The 18386-nt window shown below is 28.7% G+C and overlaps 1 protein-coding gene across 1 annotated transcript; it reads left to right on the forward strand.

Annotated features, from left to right (window-relative positions):
* Positions 10614-12032, forward strand: LOC109356380 (transcription factor DICHOTOMA-like). The gene is made up of 2 exons (XM_019599707.1): positions 10614-11852; positions 11962-12032. Exons 1-2 carry the CDS (start codon positions 10769-10771, stop codon positions 12012-12014), a joined length of 1137 nt encoding a protein of 378 aa, XP_019455252.1. The 5' UTR covers positions 10614-10768; the 3' UTR covers positions 12015-12032.

Raw genomic sequence — 18386 nt, forward strand, 5'->3', positions numbered from 1 at the left:
GTATTCTTTTCCTTTTTTAAAACAATTAAATATTTGTTTTCCCACAATTAATTTTGAGATTTTGATTGATCATCGTAAGTTTGGGACTGAATTTCTCAATAATCTTTATTAGGCATGATTGCTTTTGAATGTCTTTTATTATATTTCTTAAAATTAAACAATTGTTCCATACAATTAATTTTGAGATTGATCATTAGGATTGAGTTTCTCTTAAATCTTTATTAAGCATAATTGTTTTTGATCATATTCCATTTTTAATTAAACACATGTTTTTCAATTTAAACATAAAATTAAAATCTTGTTCAAATAATATTACTTTATGATGTAATAGAGTTAATAAGATACATTTAAAATATAAAAATTAAACATTTTATTATATCGGCCTTTGCTTTAATTTTATCATACCACTTTATAATGTAATAGAATAATATTTCTCTATTATCATAAAATAAACATATTTGTAAATGATATATTGTTATGAATTTGTTTGATATGATTGTGATAATGAACTAATTTGATTTATAATTTGTTTAAATTCTTTATGATTTCCTAATTTTATACAATGCTTATTATGTTTATAAATTTGCATAATTATAACTAATAAATTTGTGAAATAATTAATTCCATTTAAATTTTATTACTGGCGTATGGGTAAAGGTTGGGATGAAGTTAAATTCTTCCACTAATTTTATAAATGGAATTCATTTTTTTAAATTTTATTACAACTATGCTTACATAAAACTTCTAGAGTATAATAACCACGTGTAGTAGTATTCCTTCTCTTCATAAATTATTTGACATGTTTAATTGTTGAACCTGTATATTTTACATAATTAATCATAGTATTAGGTGAAAGTGCAAAGTGTCAAGGATAGTACTAACAATGTTTTTCCTATGTTTTGATGAAGACAAAGTTTTATTAAATCTTGAAGATGAAAATTCTAACTTCCTACTTCTATTATGAAGACAAGGTTTTTCCTCTGTTATAACTGAAATTCTAACTTCCTACTTCTATTATGTTTAACATGAGATGAAAATTAATTATTTTTGTGCATTTTGATTGAACATTTGGCAAAAATGTTAAATCTACTGGAGTTTTCTATTTGTGTGATTTGTTGTTCCGATTTCCTTAACAAAAAATATATTTCTTTTCAAGACATGTATGTTTCTACATATGTAATGATATTTGTAGGGTGTTTCACAGTCAAATTCAATAAAAGATATAAACAAGGTAAAAAATGTAAGCAAAGTAAAAAAGAAAAGATGTACACACTGTAATGAAAGTTAGGGTAATATACTTTTTATTTTTTTAATGAAAGGTAATATAGTAATCACATAAGTAACAAGTACTTGCGAGCATGAGTACTACAATACTCATACCCGCCCATATGTACTAGAAGTATTTTTAAAAATTCGTTTGTAAAACAGTGAGTACTCGTTTGTCACTTGTACACATGCCCGTACAAATTTTACTTGTAGGTACGAGTTTTTTTGTCATCCCTAAGTCACAAGACGAGTTGCACCACGATGGCGATACTGTTACACAAGGATACCACCAAAACCAGAAGTGGTGAATAGATGTGCATAGCTAATGACAAGAATGATTATGTCAAGTACTTATGCAGAAATACTTAGGCACATAGATAGAAGGAAAAAGATTTATCATGGGGTTTTAAGAGGAGCTTCTGATCTTAATCCTTGATTTTAATCTGACAGTTAAAAATTAATCATCTAACTCCCATATAATTTTGATTTTCTCATTAGTTACATCCCAATATATATATAAATAGATTAAATTTGTTAAAATTTAAATTATTACTTTTAAATATTAAATAGGTTGATCTGTCATAACATGCAAACTACTTAAGGATTGTATGTGCTACGATTTGATATACATAAATTACAATCACACTTTTTAGCCTGATCAATTTTAGCTTGGACTATACGTAGCATAACTTGAGCTCGTTCGAGTAACCCGTTTTGTCTGACCTAATTACTTATATGAATTCAATCAATCACATACTCCAACAAAAAAGTAAGAAAAATAAATTATCTTAGACATTTTAAAACGTATTAATCCAACAAAATAACAAATATTTGAATAATAAGATAATACAACTATTTTATTGTTTTTCAATAATGACATTTTAATATAGATATATATCATTTCACATTATTTAAGAATATTTTATTTTATCACAAGTTGTCTATAATCTTTTTAGTCAATCAATTATGTTCTAAAATAATTATAACAAAATTACGATATATGTACTATTATTTCGTTTAAAATAAAGTATACTGAGAATGACTTTGGGTTTGAGTTTCTCGGTTCTTATGAACCGCCATTTATTTTACAAAAAAACATATTTGCTAATGGCAATGGTCATAGAGAAGAAATGATACAATTTTGTTTAATCTCACACAAGATTTTCATAAAATATGGTATATTATGTAGTCTAAGTCCAAATAGTATAAGATTTAATATTTCTTCATGATTTTTAGTTCATTACAAAATGCATTAATAGTTTTAAGAATATATTACAAGAGAATAAAATATCTCATGATATAAGGAGATAAGTTGTCTCATATAGCCACTAAAATCATGACGTGTGTCAGGTTTAATTATTTTCTACAAAAATATTTCTAAAATTAAACAAAAAAGTACACATGTCAAGCTTTTACTGGTAGGAGGATATACGTTATCTCCTGGTATGAAGAGATATTTTTATAGATATAATATAAAATTAATAAGACGTTGATCTAGTTGTGTAAGACTGCATGAGATCCACCGAGAGACCAAAAGGTGAATGATTTAATTTCTGAGAGTAATACTTGTTGAAAGGGATAATCACATACCTCGAAAATTATTGTTTCTTTATTCATAAGGTGGGGATACCCTTGCTAGTTCCAAAAAATATACAATATAAGAGATTTTTACCCTTAATATATTATTGATCATTCAAATGTTAATCATTATTAACTCTTAAATACAAGTAAAACATATGAATGATAACTTCTGTATTATTAATCGTATAATAAAAGTTACACTAACAATACATTGATATAATGAAACTCTTGAACATTTACTTAAGAGTTTAATATTCATATACTAACCGTATATGATATTATAAGCATATTTACACTCATCATTTGTAGTTCATTTGTATCGGTATAAATCATAAACATACATTATACAGATTAATATGACATTATATCTCTTGTAAATTTGCAACTAGTTAACAATGACTTTGTGGTTAATAAACTGATATAGCAGGAAAGCCCCTCCCTTATGCAACAGAGCAATTATTGTCAGTATTGAATGAGCTGCTTTCTGGATTGAAAGTGACACTACCTTGTACGGCCACTCAATTAAACGATACTTTTGTAATTACAACATTTTGTTGTATTTTGACTCATTCGACAATTCTTTTTTGATAACACTCATTTCATAATTTTTCAATACAATTTAAGTTTCATTATGGTAAACTTTTAAACATTCATATTAAAAGAATTTTACTAATGATTACGGTCAGAGTCATGATTAAGTTAATGAGAAATACTACCTTTATTTTTAAAAATTCAATTGAATTATTATTTTCTAATATTACATTTATTTAATATTCTCATAATTTGAGTAAATAGTGAAAATAAACTAATAATTATAGAAAGATAAATGCTATGTATATATATCGAGAAAAGATAATAAATTTATAGGAAAAATCACTACATCATTCATTATTTACGTTTATCATAATTGACTTTAAAAAATACAAATAAATAATGAATGATGTATGTTATAAGATGTAATAAAAGTGTGAACTTTGCTAGTAAACATAGGAGAAGATAATAGTTATATTATAATATCAGTTTAAAAAATCAGTATAATGAATTTCTATCATACAAGTTTGATTAAAAGTGTCATATAATAAAGATTAGAGCGAACATAATTTAATGCAATTAATTAATACACTCATGTTCACATGAGTCAATTAATTTGGTGGAACTAATATAGTGGGTTGACAAACTTTACCTATAAAAAAAATGTCATTGCATTTGTTTTTACTAAAAAGTAAACTTAATGATTGCAAATACATACAACCTATTTTTTCTCTTAAAAACTCAATACACTCCAATTCCTTTCCCTTAGTTTTCTTTTGTTTCTTCCACAATCATATGTATCAGATAACAAATAAATTATTATGCACCTTGTACTGAAACAAGGGTTGAAAATGAGTTGAATATCGGTTCAACTTAGTTCAGCTCGATAAGAATTGGTTTAATTTAAAATTTAGCTTGAGTTTGGTATGAGCTATTTTTCTATGTTGAATATGACTCAATTCGAGTTCGTAAACTGTTCGATTCAACTTGTTACCTCGAATTGGTTTATTTCATCATGGATAGGGCTAGAAACGAGCCCAACTGATTCGAGTCTAGGCTCAACTGGATTTGATTCGATAATAATTGTTTCGGCTCGAAACTCAACCTAAGTGTGATACAAACTATTTTATAGCTTGAACTCGACTAAATTTGAGTTCGTGAACTGTTCGATTCGACTTATTAGCTCGAATTCATTCACTTTCTTAGGAGTTGCGAACTGTTTAGATCAACTTATTAGTTCGATTGGTTAAGATCATCAAGTTGAATGTTGATTATTTGTATATATGAATTTAAAGTATCTCTATAAGTATATGAATTGTGTGTGTATATATACATATATAATCAAGTCATCTCATAAACATAATGAGTCGAAGTATATGTAGCTAAAGTTCGACTAGTTTATTTAACAAGTCCAATTTTGAGCTCAAGTTCAACTCATTTGGTTCATAAACCATGTTTTTCAAGCTAAAAGACGGGTCCAATTTCGAACGAATGTCGAGTTGATTCGATTCATTTCCAGCCCTAGTTAGCAGTCCGCAAAGTGTTTAAGTCAACTCTTTAACTCGATTCATTCATTTCGTTAGCTCAAATATTGATTATATATATACACATATATTCTCTACATGCATATATTATGTGTATATATTGACATGTAATCGAGTTAGCTCTTGAACCAAATGAGTCAAACTATATTTGGCTCAAGTTCGACTCGTTAATTTAATGAACTTAAATTTTAGTTTAATTTCAATTCATTTGGTTCAAAATTCAAGTTTATCGACTTAAACGACAAGTCGAGTTTTGAATAAATGCACAATTGGTTCAACTTATTGTGAGTCTGGACTGAAACTACAATTAATAATTATATATCAGTGAGATAATTGTGTCGAGAAAATTTTGAACGTCAATAGATATTAATCAAATAACTTCACTTTCTGTGTATTTTAGAGACTTATATTATACTAATCTTTATGCATATAACTGGAGTACTACATAATATTAGATTTTCGTGAAATTTGATATATGACATTTATATGATTAAAAACTTTAATTCAATGATTAATTTGATTAAATACAATGTAGATTAAAAAAATTCGCAGTGTGAGAATTAAAATGATTTAACTTGATATAAACATATTCAAGGGATCCTTTTACACCAACTATATATATATATATAATTATTAGATTGCACAAAAAAAAACAACAAAATTCATTTAATAAGTAGAGGGCCATTTATAGGTTAGGATTAGTAGTTTTTAGAAGTTCAATAATTTTATTTTCAAAAAATAGTTTTGCAGGTTTTACTATTTAGGTTTGGCATTGCACGACAATAGTAGCTTCTTCTCTTTTATTTATTAACTAAGTTATTATTTTTTATATGTAATTCAATTAACTCAAGTATGTAAGTTATTATTTTTTAAACTAAGTTATTATTTTGTAAGTTATTATCTTTATTTATTATTTTAGGCTCTTGAAGAACTTTGACCGGTCAAAATCCTTGTCTATTCAAATATTTTGGTAGAGTTTTTTATACTATTACTATATTATTCATCATTCATTTCTAATGATTATTGACTCTTCAAAAAAGTAATCTAAAAGAAGGATAAATGATACACTAACTATGTATAAATCTTTACATTATTAATAGATAGATATTACACTATTTAATTAATCATGTCCTCGTCTCTTCTATGTTAACTAGTAATATCTATACTTCTATACTATATATAAAGGAAAAACATGAAATAATTATTATGGTGTAATTTCACTTTCCTACTGTCTCTTAAACTTTTTAATTTTTACAACAAAAAAAAAACATATAATTATATATAATTATGTAATTAAGCACCATCAACCTATTAACCATCTCTCTAGCATTATAATAAAAAAATGTTATAATATAAAGTATCTCCAATAAAAAATATAATATAAAGTATACTTAATACAAAAGAAATATTCTAATTCTCCAAAATAAAATATATAAATTTTGAATTGATATCATAAAGTATGAATCTAGGCTAGCAGGTACGAAGTGTCTGTCACCACTGGTTTCTTTATAAAGATTGTTTTATGTTATTTTACACAGCCCGCAATGAAATTATTGATTTTAATAAAACTAATATTTTTTTTCGTATTATAACATTCTCATTTTCTCCATACTTTAATCTATTATTGATTTCTTTGTACAACTAAGGATATCCAGTCACCTTTTTGGGTAATGAATTAATCTCTTTCGAGATTCGCAGTTGGCCATCCCAACAAGTGTCTTTCTCAAGAATCGAACTGTCAACATTGAGGATCCAATATAACCTTACATTATTAAACCAACGTTTTGTTGGTTCTATTATTGTTTTTATATCTCCATAATAATGAGGATATGATTATAATTTATACAGCAATAATTAATACAATTTGGAATTTTGAACATGACAGTTAGAATAATGTTATTAGCATTCCAAAATTTCTATTGACACTGTCCATTTACAAATCAAAGTATATTTTTTTATAAAGGTATTCGGTAGGGTGATCTAATGGCGCCTTTTTTGTTCCTTATAGTAGCGGAAAGCTTTGCAGGGTTAGTAAGAAAGGTTAGATCTATTGGGGCTTTGAGGGCTACAAGATTGGTAGAGGTGGTATAGAAGTTTGTGATCTTCAGTTTGCTGATGATACTATTATTGTTTGCAAACCTTCAGATAAAAATCTTTTATGCATGAAGACGGATCTTAGATGCTTTGAATTAGCTTCAGGCCTGAAGGTTAATTCCAACAAGAGTTCTCTTTATGGTGTAAGGTTATTAGAGTCAACTATTTCAGCAGCGGCAAATTTCTCATTCTGTAAGGTTGGATCCCTTCCTTTTCTTTATTTAAGGATTCCTGTCAGAGCAAATCCTAGGAGGCTATCTACTTGGAATTGCATGATTGAGGTCGTGTCTAAGATGCTAGTTTCTTGGAAATGCAAGCATATTTCCTTTGGTTGAAGATTAATTCTTCTGAACTCGGTTTTATCTAATATTCCTACTTATATGCTTTCACTTTATAAAGCACCTAAGAAGGTTTTAGATAAAATTGTTAGTCTGCAACGATGCTTCTTGTGGGGCAATAAAAGAGGGGGTAAAGGTATTGCTTGGGTGGCTTGGAGGAGGTTTGCAAACCTAAGGAGCTAGGAGTTCTGGGTGTTAGGGATCTTCTTTGGTTCAATCATGCTATGCTGGGGAAATGGAGATAGTGTAGGTTGCAAGATAGGGAAGCATTTTGGGTTAAGGTAATTAACTCAAAATATGGTGACGATTGGCAATCTCATTTGAATAACTTTGCCTGGAGATGGTGGAAGGATTTGGGAAAAGTGGGCTCTCCTAATGGGGCCTCGGGTGGGTGGTTTGTGGATAATGTTTGGAAGGAAATTGGCAGTGGTCTTCAAACTCTTTTCTGACATGATATTTGGCTCGATAATTAGTGTCTCAAAGTGGTCTTTCATAGATTATTCAATTTAGCTACAAACTGTCATGCTTGGGTGGGGGATAATGGCTACTGGGAGGACGATGTGTGGAGTAGGGAAATTCCATGGAGGAGAAGTCTATTTGAAAGAGAAGAATCTATTGTTAGGAATTTATTTGATTTGATTCATCACCATTCGTCTAAAAATGACATAATTGATAGATAGAGGTGGGGGTTTGATGGCACGGGCAACTATGTGGTTAAAACTACTGATCTAGCTCAGCTGAATCAACAACAATCTACTGTAGGTAAACAATTAAAGAATTGCTGGATTAATTGTGTGCCTTCAAATATTTGTTGTTTTGTTTGGAAACTCATAAGAAGAAGGCTACCAACAAAGGATGAACTACAAAACAGAAATATTATTGTGAGGATGGACGATATGGTTTGTACGTTTTGCAAAAAATATGTTGGAACTGTTGACCACTTGTTTATATCTTATGATTTTGTTTCAAGTGTTTGGAAAGGTTTTTACACTTGGTTACAAGTTCCGACTACAATCTCGTCTACAATTCTGGACTTTGTCGATCTTCATGAAAACCTTCAAAGTGGTAGTTGTGTTAAACTATGGAAAATGCTTTGGTTTGTGGTGGTTTGGTCAGTATGGATTATGAGAAATGAAGTGATTTTCTTGGAGAAGACCCCAAGCTATGTGCACTTTTTGATTTAATTCAAACTAGATCTTGGATTTGGTTTAGCTCTTTTGTACCACATAATTCTTTATCCTTTACAAATTGGTGTATGGATCCAAAGCTTTGTATAACAATAAGTTATGCAAAGTTATCTACTTGATCATTCTTTGTATTTGGTGGACACCTTTTGTGCTCATTTTTAATACAAATTTTCATTTATAAAAAATAAATAAAGAATGGTACATGAGAAGTGTAAATAACCATATTGGAGTATGAATAGAAATAGAACAATTTTTTTCCTAAAAAACGATATTTATAGAGGAATAAAATCTCCCATACCCTCAAAATTAAATATGAACAAAAAATTTCTGAAAAATTACGGTCAATAAAGTACAAATATCTTATATTAATAATTGTTGTATCATGTCGATATGGAACTATTTTATTAGTTTTCCAGTTTAACCAACTAATAAGATAGGGTTTTCATATCTTGAATGTGATTATAAAGGGAATTCAAATCGAGCAATTTTTTAGAGTCTAAATAATGATTATCTTCTACCAACTAATCATGTTGAAACTTATTATAATGAAAAGTTGAAAACATATTAATGTAAGGAGAAAACATTAGGTCAAAGCTACTATTAAAGGTGTACAAAAAATACATATCAAACCCATGATTAAACTTTGATTAAATTCAGAAACCTAGGCTTTTCGAAGTCAACCTCGAAATATAAAATAGCTTCATATTTTTTTTCTTTCCAAAATCACCGCTTCATGTAGAGTAACACATGTATATATATCAATCAACATCTTCCAATAAAAAAACATGCGCAAAAAAAAAGAACTATTTTTTTTCTAAGCTATTTTTTTTCTAAGATTAATAGTTAATTAGTTATTTGGATATTTGCTTATAAAAAAGCCAAATGAGTTTTTTTTCCATCCAACCCAAAGTATTGAAAATTCTACAATAGTCATTACAAAACAGAACAATTATAGGTCCATATTGAAATATTTAAATTATTGAAATATATAATCTCCATGTCATTTCGAAAATATTGATTCATATCTTTTCGCCATTTCAATACCCTTGGGTCAAAAACATGAATCAAATCTATGTCTAGTTAATTTCTTCTGCAAAATTTGACCCGTCCCCCACTTCTCTTTACAGCGACAAAAATTCACATGCATAAATATATTGATATTAATTAATACATTATGTACGTAAAACTACTTTTATTGGGGATAGTGAACTAGCTTTTAGATTTTTAATCCTTCATTCATTCAAGTTCTCTGCAAAGTAAGTATAAACCCTAATCCTATGCATCCAAACCATACAATAACATGCATATACAAACGGATTATTATAATTAATTATTGTTCTTCTTACGTTTGCTTCCACATAATGAGCCACATAATCCATTTTCTTACATGGAAAATTATGCATTAATGTTTTTTTCTGAGATTAAATTTGACACTATTTTCTAACATTATTTGATGGTTTTTTTTGGCAGCTGCTGTTATTTTTTAAGAGATATATTATTGAAGTGAATACAGACTATTAATAAATTTATATTTTTTCCATACACACATGAAATGTTTTATTTGTTCATTTTGTTGTAAGAATATTATCCAAATTTATTATATAAATAAAATAATTTAAAATTATATCATTACATCTTTTCTGCCTCACACTGCTTTCAATCTACTTTATAACCTTTTATATCAAAGAAAAGAAAATTAGTTTAGAAATAATAAATCTATGATATAAAATATCTTTGGTTAGTACTTCCTCTATTACTATCTCTTTCTCAAACCCTCTATCCATTGCTATCGACCAGTGTTTTGAATTGCACCCTGTAATTACAATCGAGCTACAATATTACTATTTTGGAAATATATATAACTATATTGTAACTATAATTACGTCCACATCGACCATATTTTCATACAATTGCTACCACAAACACAAGTACCTAAAGATATAGACTCCACATAAATTTGGAGGTTGGAAAGTGTGAAACAAAAACCTTTTCCATCATTGGCCTAAATGAAATCCACCATCTCATTAGTTTCTCAAACCACTTTCCTTCTAGTACTTACTAGTTCCCTTCATCACAAAGCAAAGATTTCTATAAAAAGCTATCTAGTTCCATTGTTCAGAAGGAAGATATAGATACCTTATCAGTGTGAGTGTTGTTCTTCAATCCTCATCCCTAAAACAAACAGCTAGGGTTCTTTGTCCACTGAAATTAAGTCCAAAATCTTCAAATGTTCCCTTCCACTACTTACAGCTCCACAAGCCCTTACCCTAACTACTTTCTTTCATCTTCTTCATCATACTATCCTTTCACTTTCCTTAACCCCGAAAATGCTTCTGCAAATAACAACATATTCCCTCATGATCCATCTTATGTTCCCTATAACATACCCTCTACTCATCATCATTTTTCAATGGTAGAAACACCTGCAAATTTTGAAGTTGCAGATAATTATGCTGCTGCAATGTTCAAAAATGATGCTAATGGTTACAATAACTTTGGCTTCTCTAATTTTCTCACCAAAAAACCTGCTGCAAAGAAAGACAGGCACAGCAAGATCCTCACATCTCAGGGTTTGAGGGACCGGAGGGTGAGATTGTCCATCAATATCGCGCGAAAGTTCTTCGATCTTCAAGACATGTTAGGGTTTGACAAAGCCAGCAAAACCCTTGAGTGGCTCTTCAACAAGTCCAAGAAAGCAATGAAGGATCTTGCTAGGAGCAACCATCACAGTAGCAATGGTTTTGCCAATAGCATCTCCTCTTCCTCTTCTTCAGATTCGGAGTGTGAAGTGGTTTCAATGATCAAACAAGATGCCACTAATCCACAAAGGGTAGTGGTGGATTCAAAAGAGAGGAAAGTGAAAAGGGCAAAGATGAAAGAATCAAGGGAAAAAGCAAGGGCAAGAGCAAGGGAAAGGACTAGTAACAAGATGTGCAACACAAGTGTCATGAAAAAAAAGTGTCCTATAACTGATAACCCTCAAATGCTTCACCAATTGAGGTCACCCTTTCATCATCCTGAGGATTTGGCGAGATCGCCGGATAATAAGTTGATTCCATCTCATCATCATCACCATCACCATCACCCTAATCTTGAAGTTGCTAGAGATGACTTCAATGTTATTGAGGAGTCCATTGTGATCAAGAGAAAATTGAAGCAATCATTGTTATCTTCTTCTCATCATCACCAAAACCATGTGATCCCTAAGGAAGCAAGTTCCAACAACAACACTGAACACCATTCCTTTCCAATTTTATCTCCAAATTGGGATGCTAATAATGGTGCCACAAGCCGTACCAACTTTTGTGCAGGTATGTGAGCTTTTCATGAACAAATTAAGAAACTAAGCTTTCTTTTTTATCATCAATCAATTATGGAATCACCTTTGATTTTTTGTGATGTTTATCTTAAATTTTGTAGGGCTTCAAATCTTTGGAAAGTCTGGGGAAGAGTGTACAAATCCCCATCTATAAGGACAAAGATCTATTATGCCAAAATATATCTTAAATTATGTCTCAAATCAATGACAATGAAAGAAAGAAAAAATTATAAATATTTAATTTTTTTAGTTAACATGACATGTTATCATTAGTTTTGGGACATGATTTATGACATACTTTAGGATAATGATTCTTTGTTTCGTGTATAATTATAATAAGATGATGGTTTTTCACTATTATGGATCTGATCCGTTTGAATGAATTCTCTAGTGCTTTACCAAGGAATCATGGAGGCATCTTTCTGTAACTTTTTCTTATCTATATTCTCTTTACACAATGTGATCACGGTTGGCACAAAAAGTTGTTGTGTGTATTATTTGTCACCAATATTTAAGGCGTGGTTCATATTTTATGAATGCTAAATATATTTATCAAAGGACTTTCCTTTTTAGCATATTTCAATATTACTGTTAGCCAGTATCCTAATATATTATTTAAGGATTTAATATATGAAACCTTGTATTGAAAATAATGACTGAAGTTTTCTGGATATTAAAATTAAAACTAAAGAGAAAAAATATATATGCACTGATAATTTATAAGTTTTATGTACTGTCATTACGTCATCTATTATTCATTTTATCATTATTGACTCTTCAAAAAAAAATACAGATTTTTTTTTTAAGCAAAGGTGCAACTACACCCGGAATAAATTAACCAAGAGGATCAAATTACATGTTAATGAACCTATAGTTAGGAAGGCCTAATCTATTTCTATTGAACTCATCCTTTATGAAAGAAGGATAGTTGGTCCAAGAGGACTTATGCCTAGAAAGGATAGCATAGTTTTCTAATTTATCGGCACAAGAATTTCCCTCCCTAAAAATGTGCGAAGTAAGACAATTCATAGATAACAACTTTGATTTGCAAATTTCCCAAGCAGTGCTGATCTTCCAGGGGACTTTAGCTTTTTTGTTGAAGATTTCCACCACTGTTGTTAAATCACATTCAATCCACAATTGGTTCCAACCATTGTTGCAGGCTAACTTCACAGCTTGTATGACAGCAAAAATTTCAGCATATAGAGCAGATTGATAATCAATAAGACAGATGAATTGTGGATAGTGCATTAAATGTATAGAAATCTTTACGCTCACGGTGTATAGGTATTACACTCATACTTAAATAATGTCATTAGAACAACGTTAATGTTCAGTATTAACTAATTTTGTGCATGTTTGTAACTTTATAATGATGTCATTAATCGACTAAGAGCAGTCGTTAATCGATTAATAAACATAAAAATTTTCAAATTTTCAGAAGTTTGAGCTCAGACAATCGATTAAGCAGCTTGTTAATCGATTAAATCAAGATAAAAATTTATTTTCTGGTTACTTGAACTCAAATTAGTCAATTAAAACATAGAACAATCGATCAAGAGGAGAGCTAATACAGATTTTAGTGCATTTTAGAGATTTCTAGAGTATGCAAAGATATTATACCTAAGCCACTAACCTAAAAGGTATATGACACACTAAAGAAGCATAAAAACAATCATGAAATCAATTTAAGTATAAGAAACATGCATTCATAACTCATATCACATATACGCATATATTAAAGATCAAGAAAAGGCATATAACACCCTAAAGCCAATTAGTTAAGATATTTTTTGTCAAGTATGTCAAGTTCTCTACGTAATACAAAGAATGTATCACGTGGAAGAGGCTTGGTGAAAATATCTGTCAGTTGCTTTGAGGTTTCAACAAATTCAAGAATACAATCACCTTTTTGAACATGAGCTCTTAAAAAGTGGTGTCTTATTTCAATATGATTAGTTCTAGAATGGAGAATAGGGTTCTTTGATATATTTATGGCACTAGTATTATCACATTTTATCAGTATTTTCACAAGTTTTAAACCGAAGTCTAGAAGTTGTTGCTTCATCCATAATATCTGAGCGCAACACATGTCAGCGACAATATATTTCACTTTGGCAATAGACAAAGTAACACGTGCTTGCTTCTTACTATGCCAAGATACTTAAGGAGTTGCTTAATAGATGGCAAGTTCCACTAGTATTTTTCTGGTCCAACTTACATTCCTGCAAAGTCAGAGTCAAAATATCCTATTTGTTCCTTTAAGATATTTCATAATATGTTTTACAGAACTAAAATCAGATTCATTAGGTGAAGTTTGGTATCCCGCGCACATACATACACTAAACATGATATTAGGGCGACTAGCCGTTAGATAAAGCAATGAACCAACTATGCCTCAATATTTTATTAACTCAATATTTTATTAACTCTATATTTTATACATGGTCAATACGTCATTCATCATTCATTTGTATTTTTTGAAAGGTCAATGATCATTAAATACGAATGATGGATGATGTAATGACAATGTAAAAAATTCTTACATAATCAGTGCATCCATCTTTTTCTTATGTGAATATTTGTTACAAAATTCATCCATAGAATCTTAAACATCAAATGCTTTTACAATATTGCAAAAAAATTAAAAGTTTAGAAAAAACTTTTAAAAAAAATGAGTTTTAACAATGTTTTAAGAACAATAACTTTTAAAAGTGATTCTAAAAAAGTGATTTTAAATTTTTTATTGAAGAAATGATTTTTGAAAGAATATGTTCTTGAAAAGTGTTTTTAGTTACAATTAAAAATCAAATGGATTGGATATTCATCCATCAAATCCATGAAAACAAATTTTGGATAGATTGTAATTCATCCATTAAGTTTGGATATGGATGGATTGAGTTATTTAAAATATGATTTAAATAAATTTAATGATAACTTTTCACCCATTTATTAGAATCTAAATCCAAATTCATCATTTAACTCTAATTTCACCCCCTAACCAACGAACTATAAGGGCTGATGTGGCATTTCAAAGTGGCATAATCAGCTTTAAGATTATTTTTTTATTAACAAAATACAGCTAAGTTGCTTTTAGAAGCTCATTGAGATATTAATCACTTCCTTACAAATTCTAACCATGGTTGAAGACTTTAAATGTATTGTTTAAACAGTGCAAAAAATAATATTGTGAATAGATAAAGTAACTAATCAAATAAATAGTTAGAGCGCAAAAGTTTTGAATGGTTATGTAATATCACTTGTGGCTGAATTATTAAGTAAATATATTCAACTTCCATAAAAGGTAATATTATTAATACATAAATCTGAAAATTACCAAACTTAAAAATAAACCAATTAGTGTCGGATGACGTGATTCCAGGTAATATTATCAATTTGTTTTGGTTCCATTTTTATTATAAAATATTAGTATATCTATATCAATAATATATATGTGGAAAAATTTCGGGGTGAATTTTTCTTTTTTTTGTCATCCATAAGAAGAAAAGAATTAAATAGACAAAAGAGTAATCGTACTTATTATGTATTAATTATCCTACATTAATATATTCCAATTTTACCACAACTACTGATATTATTATATTAATATTAATTATTATGTATATTTCTAGACACATTTGGTTCAATATTATTTCTCTAATATTTTATTTTTATATTTATATTTTCAACTTAGATCATATTATCTCTCCAAAGTTAAATTTATTAGTATCAATGGGGATGAGAACTAGAACCTGAATGTACTCGTTTGTGAAGTCTGGGCCGGATCTTAAATTGGAAGATATCTTGTATTAGATTTAATTAGTTTAAACCGTTAAATCATTTTATCAGACCTGATGATTTTATATATAATTAATAATTATCAGTAATATATAATTATACATAAATGCAAATTTTATATATTTTAAAATTATGTATAATTATATTGAAGAATTTCTTCGTTTTTTTTCAAACCGGAGTAAAATAAAATATTTTAGTAGTATTCCGCATTTTTTTATAAAAATTATATGAACATTTCAATTTACTTTCTAGGTTATTATGGTTTAACACAGTCGAATTTGAATTTCTCTGGTTCAAAGCAGTTAACCTCTGATTCAGTTAAGACTGCAAACTAGAATCATTTTCAAGTCTAGTTAGCGGTTGGACCGCCCAGTCCGGTCCATTTCTCATAACATTGTTTGTCCGGAAAAAACCCAAATTTAACAGAGAAACCCACTATGACTATGTTAGAGTAGTTTTCCTATATTTCAATTATTGGCTCTGGATTTAGTATAGGTGATACTTGACCCTAAATCCGGTCAAAACCTAATTTATATAATATATATATTTATATATAACATATATATATTTATAACATATATACCACTAAATGACAAATAAATCAATTTAAATGATAAATGGCAAGTTTCAAACAATTTTGATAGAGTTTGGGTTACCCAAAATTCAACAGACACACTATATAAAAATTGTGTTTAGCTATGGTTAAAATTGTGGCTAATACACTATAAAACCGCATAAAATTGAATTAGCCAAGGTTACTTTTAACGTAGCAATCATTGTTTTTTGAAAATTTAGCCACACTTAATTAATAATATAGTTGCACCTTTCTAAAATATAGAGGTGATAAAATTATCTACAATCTATAATTTATCCAAATCAATCTCTCAAAGCTAATGAATTCAAATGGATATAATCCAATTGATAGTGTTGATAATGGATGGATTCCAATTCATCCATTATATCTAATGAATATCTATGGATCCATTTGGATGGATACTCAATCCATCAAAAAACAAAAATTCAAAAAATGATGTTGTTTTGCTTTTTCAATTTCATTAAATATTTAAGAAAATTAAATTCAAACAATTATAAGACATGTGTATGTCATTAATATTAAAAGTTTATTCTAAAGTATATAACATATATAAGTATGAGAAAAAATGTATGCACTGACAGTGTATATGTTTTATACTTGTTATTGTATCATCCTCATTGACATTTAATCAATTACAATTGACTCTTCAAAAAATATAATTAAAATGAGTGGTAAATGATGTAGTAATTATGTATAAATCTTTACACTCATTGTGCATACATATTACTCGATAAAAAATCTACACTTAAAATCTTAAACATCACATGGTTGTAGAATATTGTAAAAAAATGGTTGTTTTAAAAGTCAAAAAAATATTTTTTTAAATAATCACTTTTTTAATAAATCAGTATTTTAAATTTTGATTTTGAAAGTGCTTTTTTTAAATGTGATTTTAAAAAACGTTTTATTAAGATAGCAGTTTTTAAAATAATGATTTTATTCAATAATGTTTTTAGTTCCAATAAAAAATAAATGGATTGAATATCCATCCATCCAAATTCATGAAAATGGAGTCATGGATGAACTGGATGGATTACAATCCATTATATATGGATGAATTTGATAACTTAAAATATAGTTTAAATGGAGTTATATGGATTGATGGATGGTTTTTCATTCATCCATTAACATTCATATCCAAATTCATCCATTAACTAATATTATGAATTTTTAGTGTAAACTGAGTTAACTAGTCTAACAAGTGATATACTTGTCTAACTAATGATATAAGGATGACAATGAAAATCGAACTCGTTTGTATCCGTCCGAACTCAACTTAAATTTAACGAGAAAAATCTGATGTGACTAAATTCGGGTTCAGATTTTACCCGAGTTCAACTTTTGAGTTTGGTATAGCTAATACCCTAGCCCGAACCCATTAAAATCAATGTCGGGCCTAACCTCGCCTAAATTAGAAATACTGAAACACTGAAAGTATAAGATTAGGGTTTAGGTTTGGGTTCTCATCTCATCTCCATTCTTCTTCTTCACTATCTCTATGCCAATTCTCATATTCATTCTTCTCATGTAGTTGTCATCTCCGTTCTTCTGTTGGCTAAATAAGGTGAGTACCCCGTCTATTGTATGTTATATACCATTTTAAATTGATAATGTATTTTACTCAATTGTAGTGTTAAGTATCGAGTTCAGGCATGATACCATTATTTTTAACCCACTAAATTTGAATTTGGGTCTTAGATTTTGGATTTGGAGTTGGGTTAGTACAAATCCGATCATGATCCTCCTCATTGTCATTCCTATAATGATATATTAACTCACTATTATGACCGAATATATAGTTGGTCCGAATTTAATAACACTACTCATAACAATTATAATGAATATGGATGGATCGTGTAAATTGGAGGCCCAACTTTAATAACATGATAAGTGCGTTTTTGGTTTGTTTTCTTCCTTTACTTATTGTATTTCTTTTGGAACCTTTCAATATATAAATATACGAAGCTTTCCATTGAAAAGTGTTTAACCCATTAACAAATTATAGTATAATATTTTATATGTAAATGATAAAACAATTAAGACATTAATATAGAAAAAATAACGATAATCAAAGAGATTTATAAAACTTCAAAAAACAAATTATATTGAAATAAAACTTAAATAAAAACATAC

This window comes from Lupinus angustifolius, chromosome LG09, assembly GCF_001865875.1.
Source record: "Lupinus angustifolius cultivar Tanjil chromosome LG09, LupAngTanjil_v1.0, whole genome shotgun sequence".
Taxonomy (NCBI): Eukaryota; Viridiplantae; Streptophyta; class Magnoliopsida; order Fabales; family Fabaceae; genus Lupinus; species Lupinus angustifolius.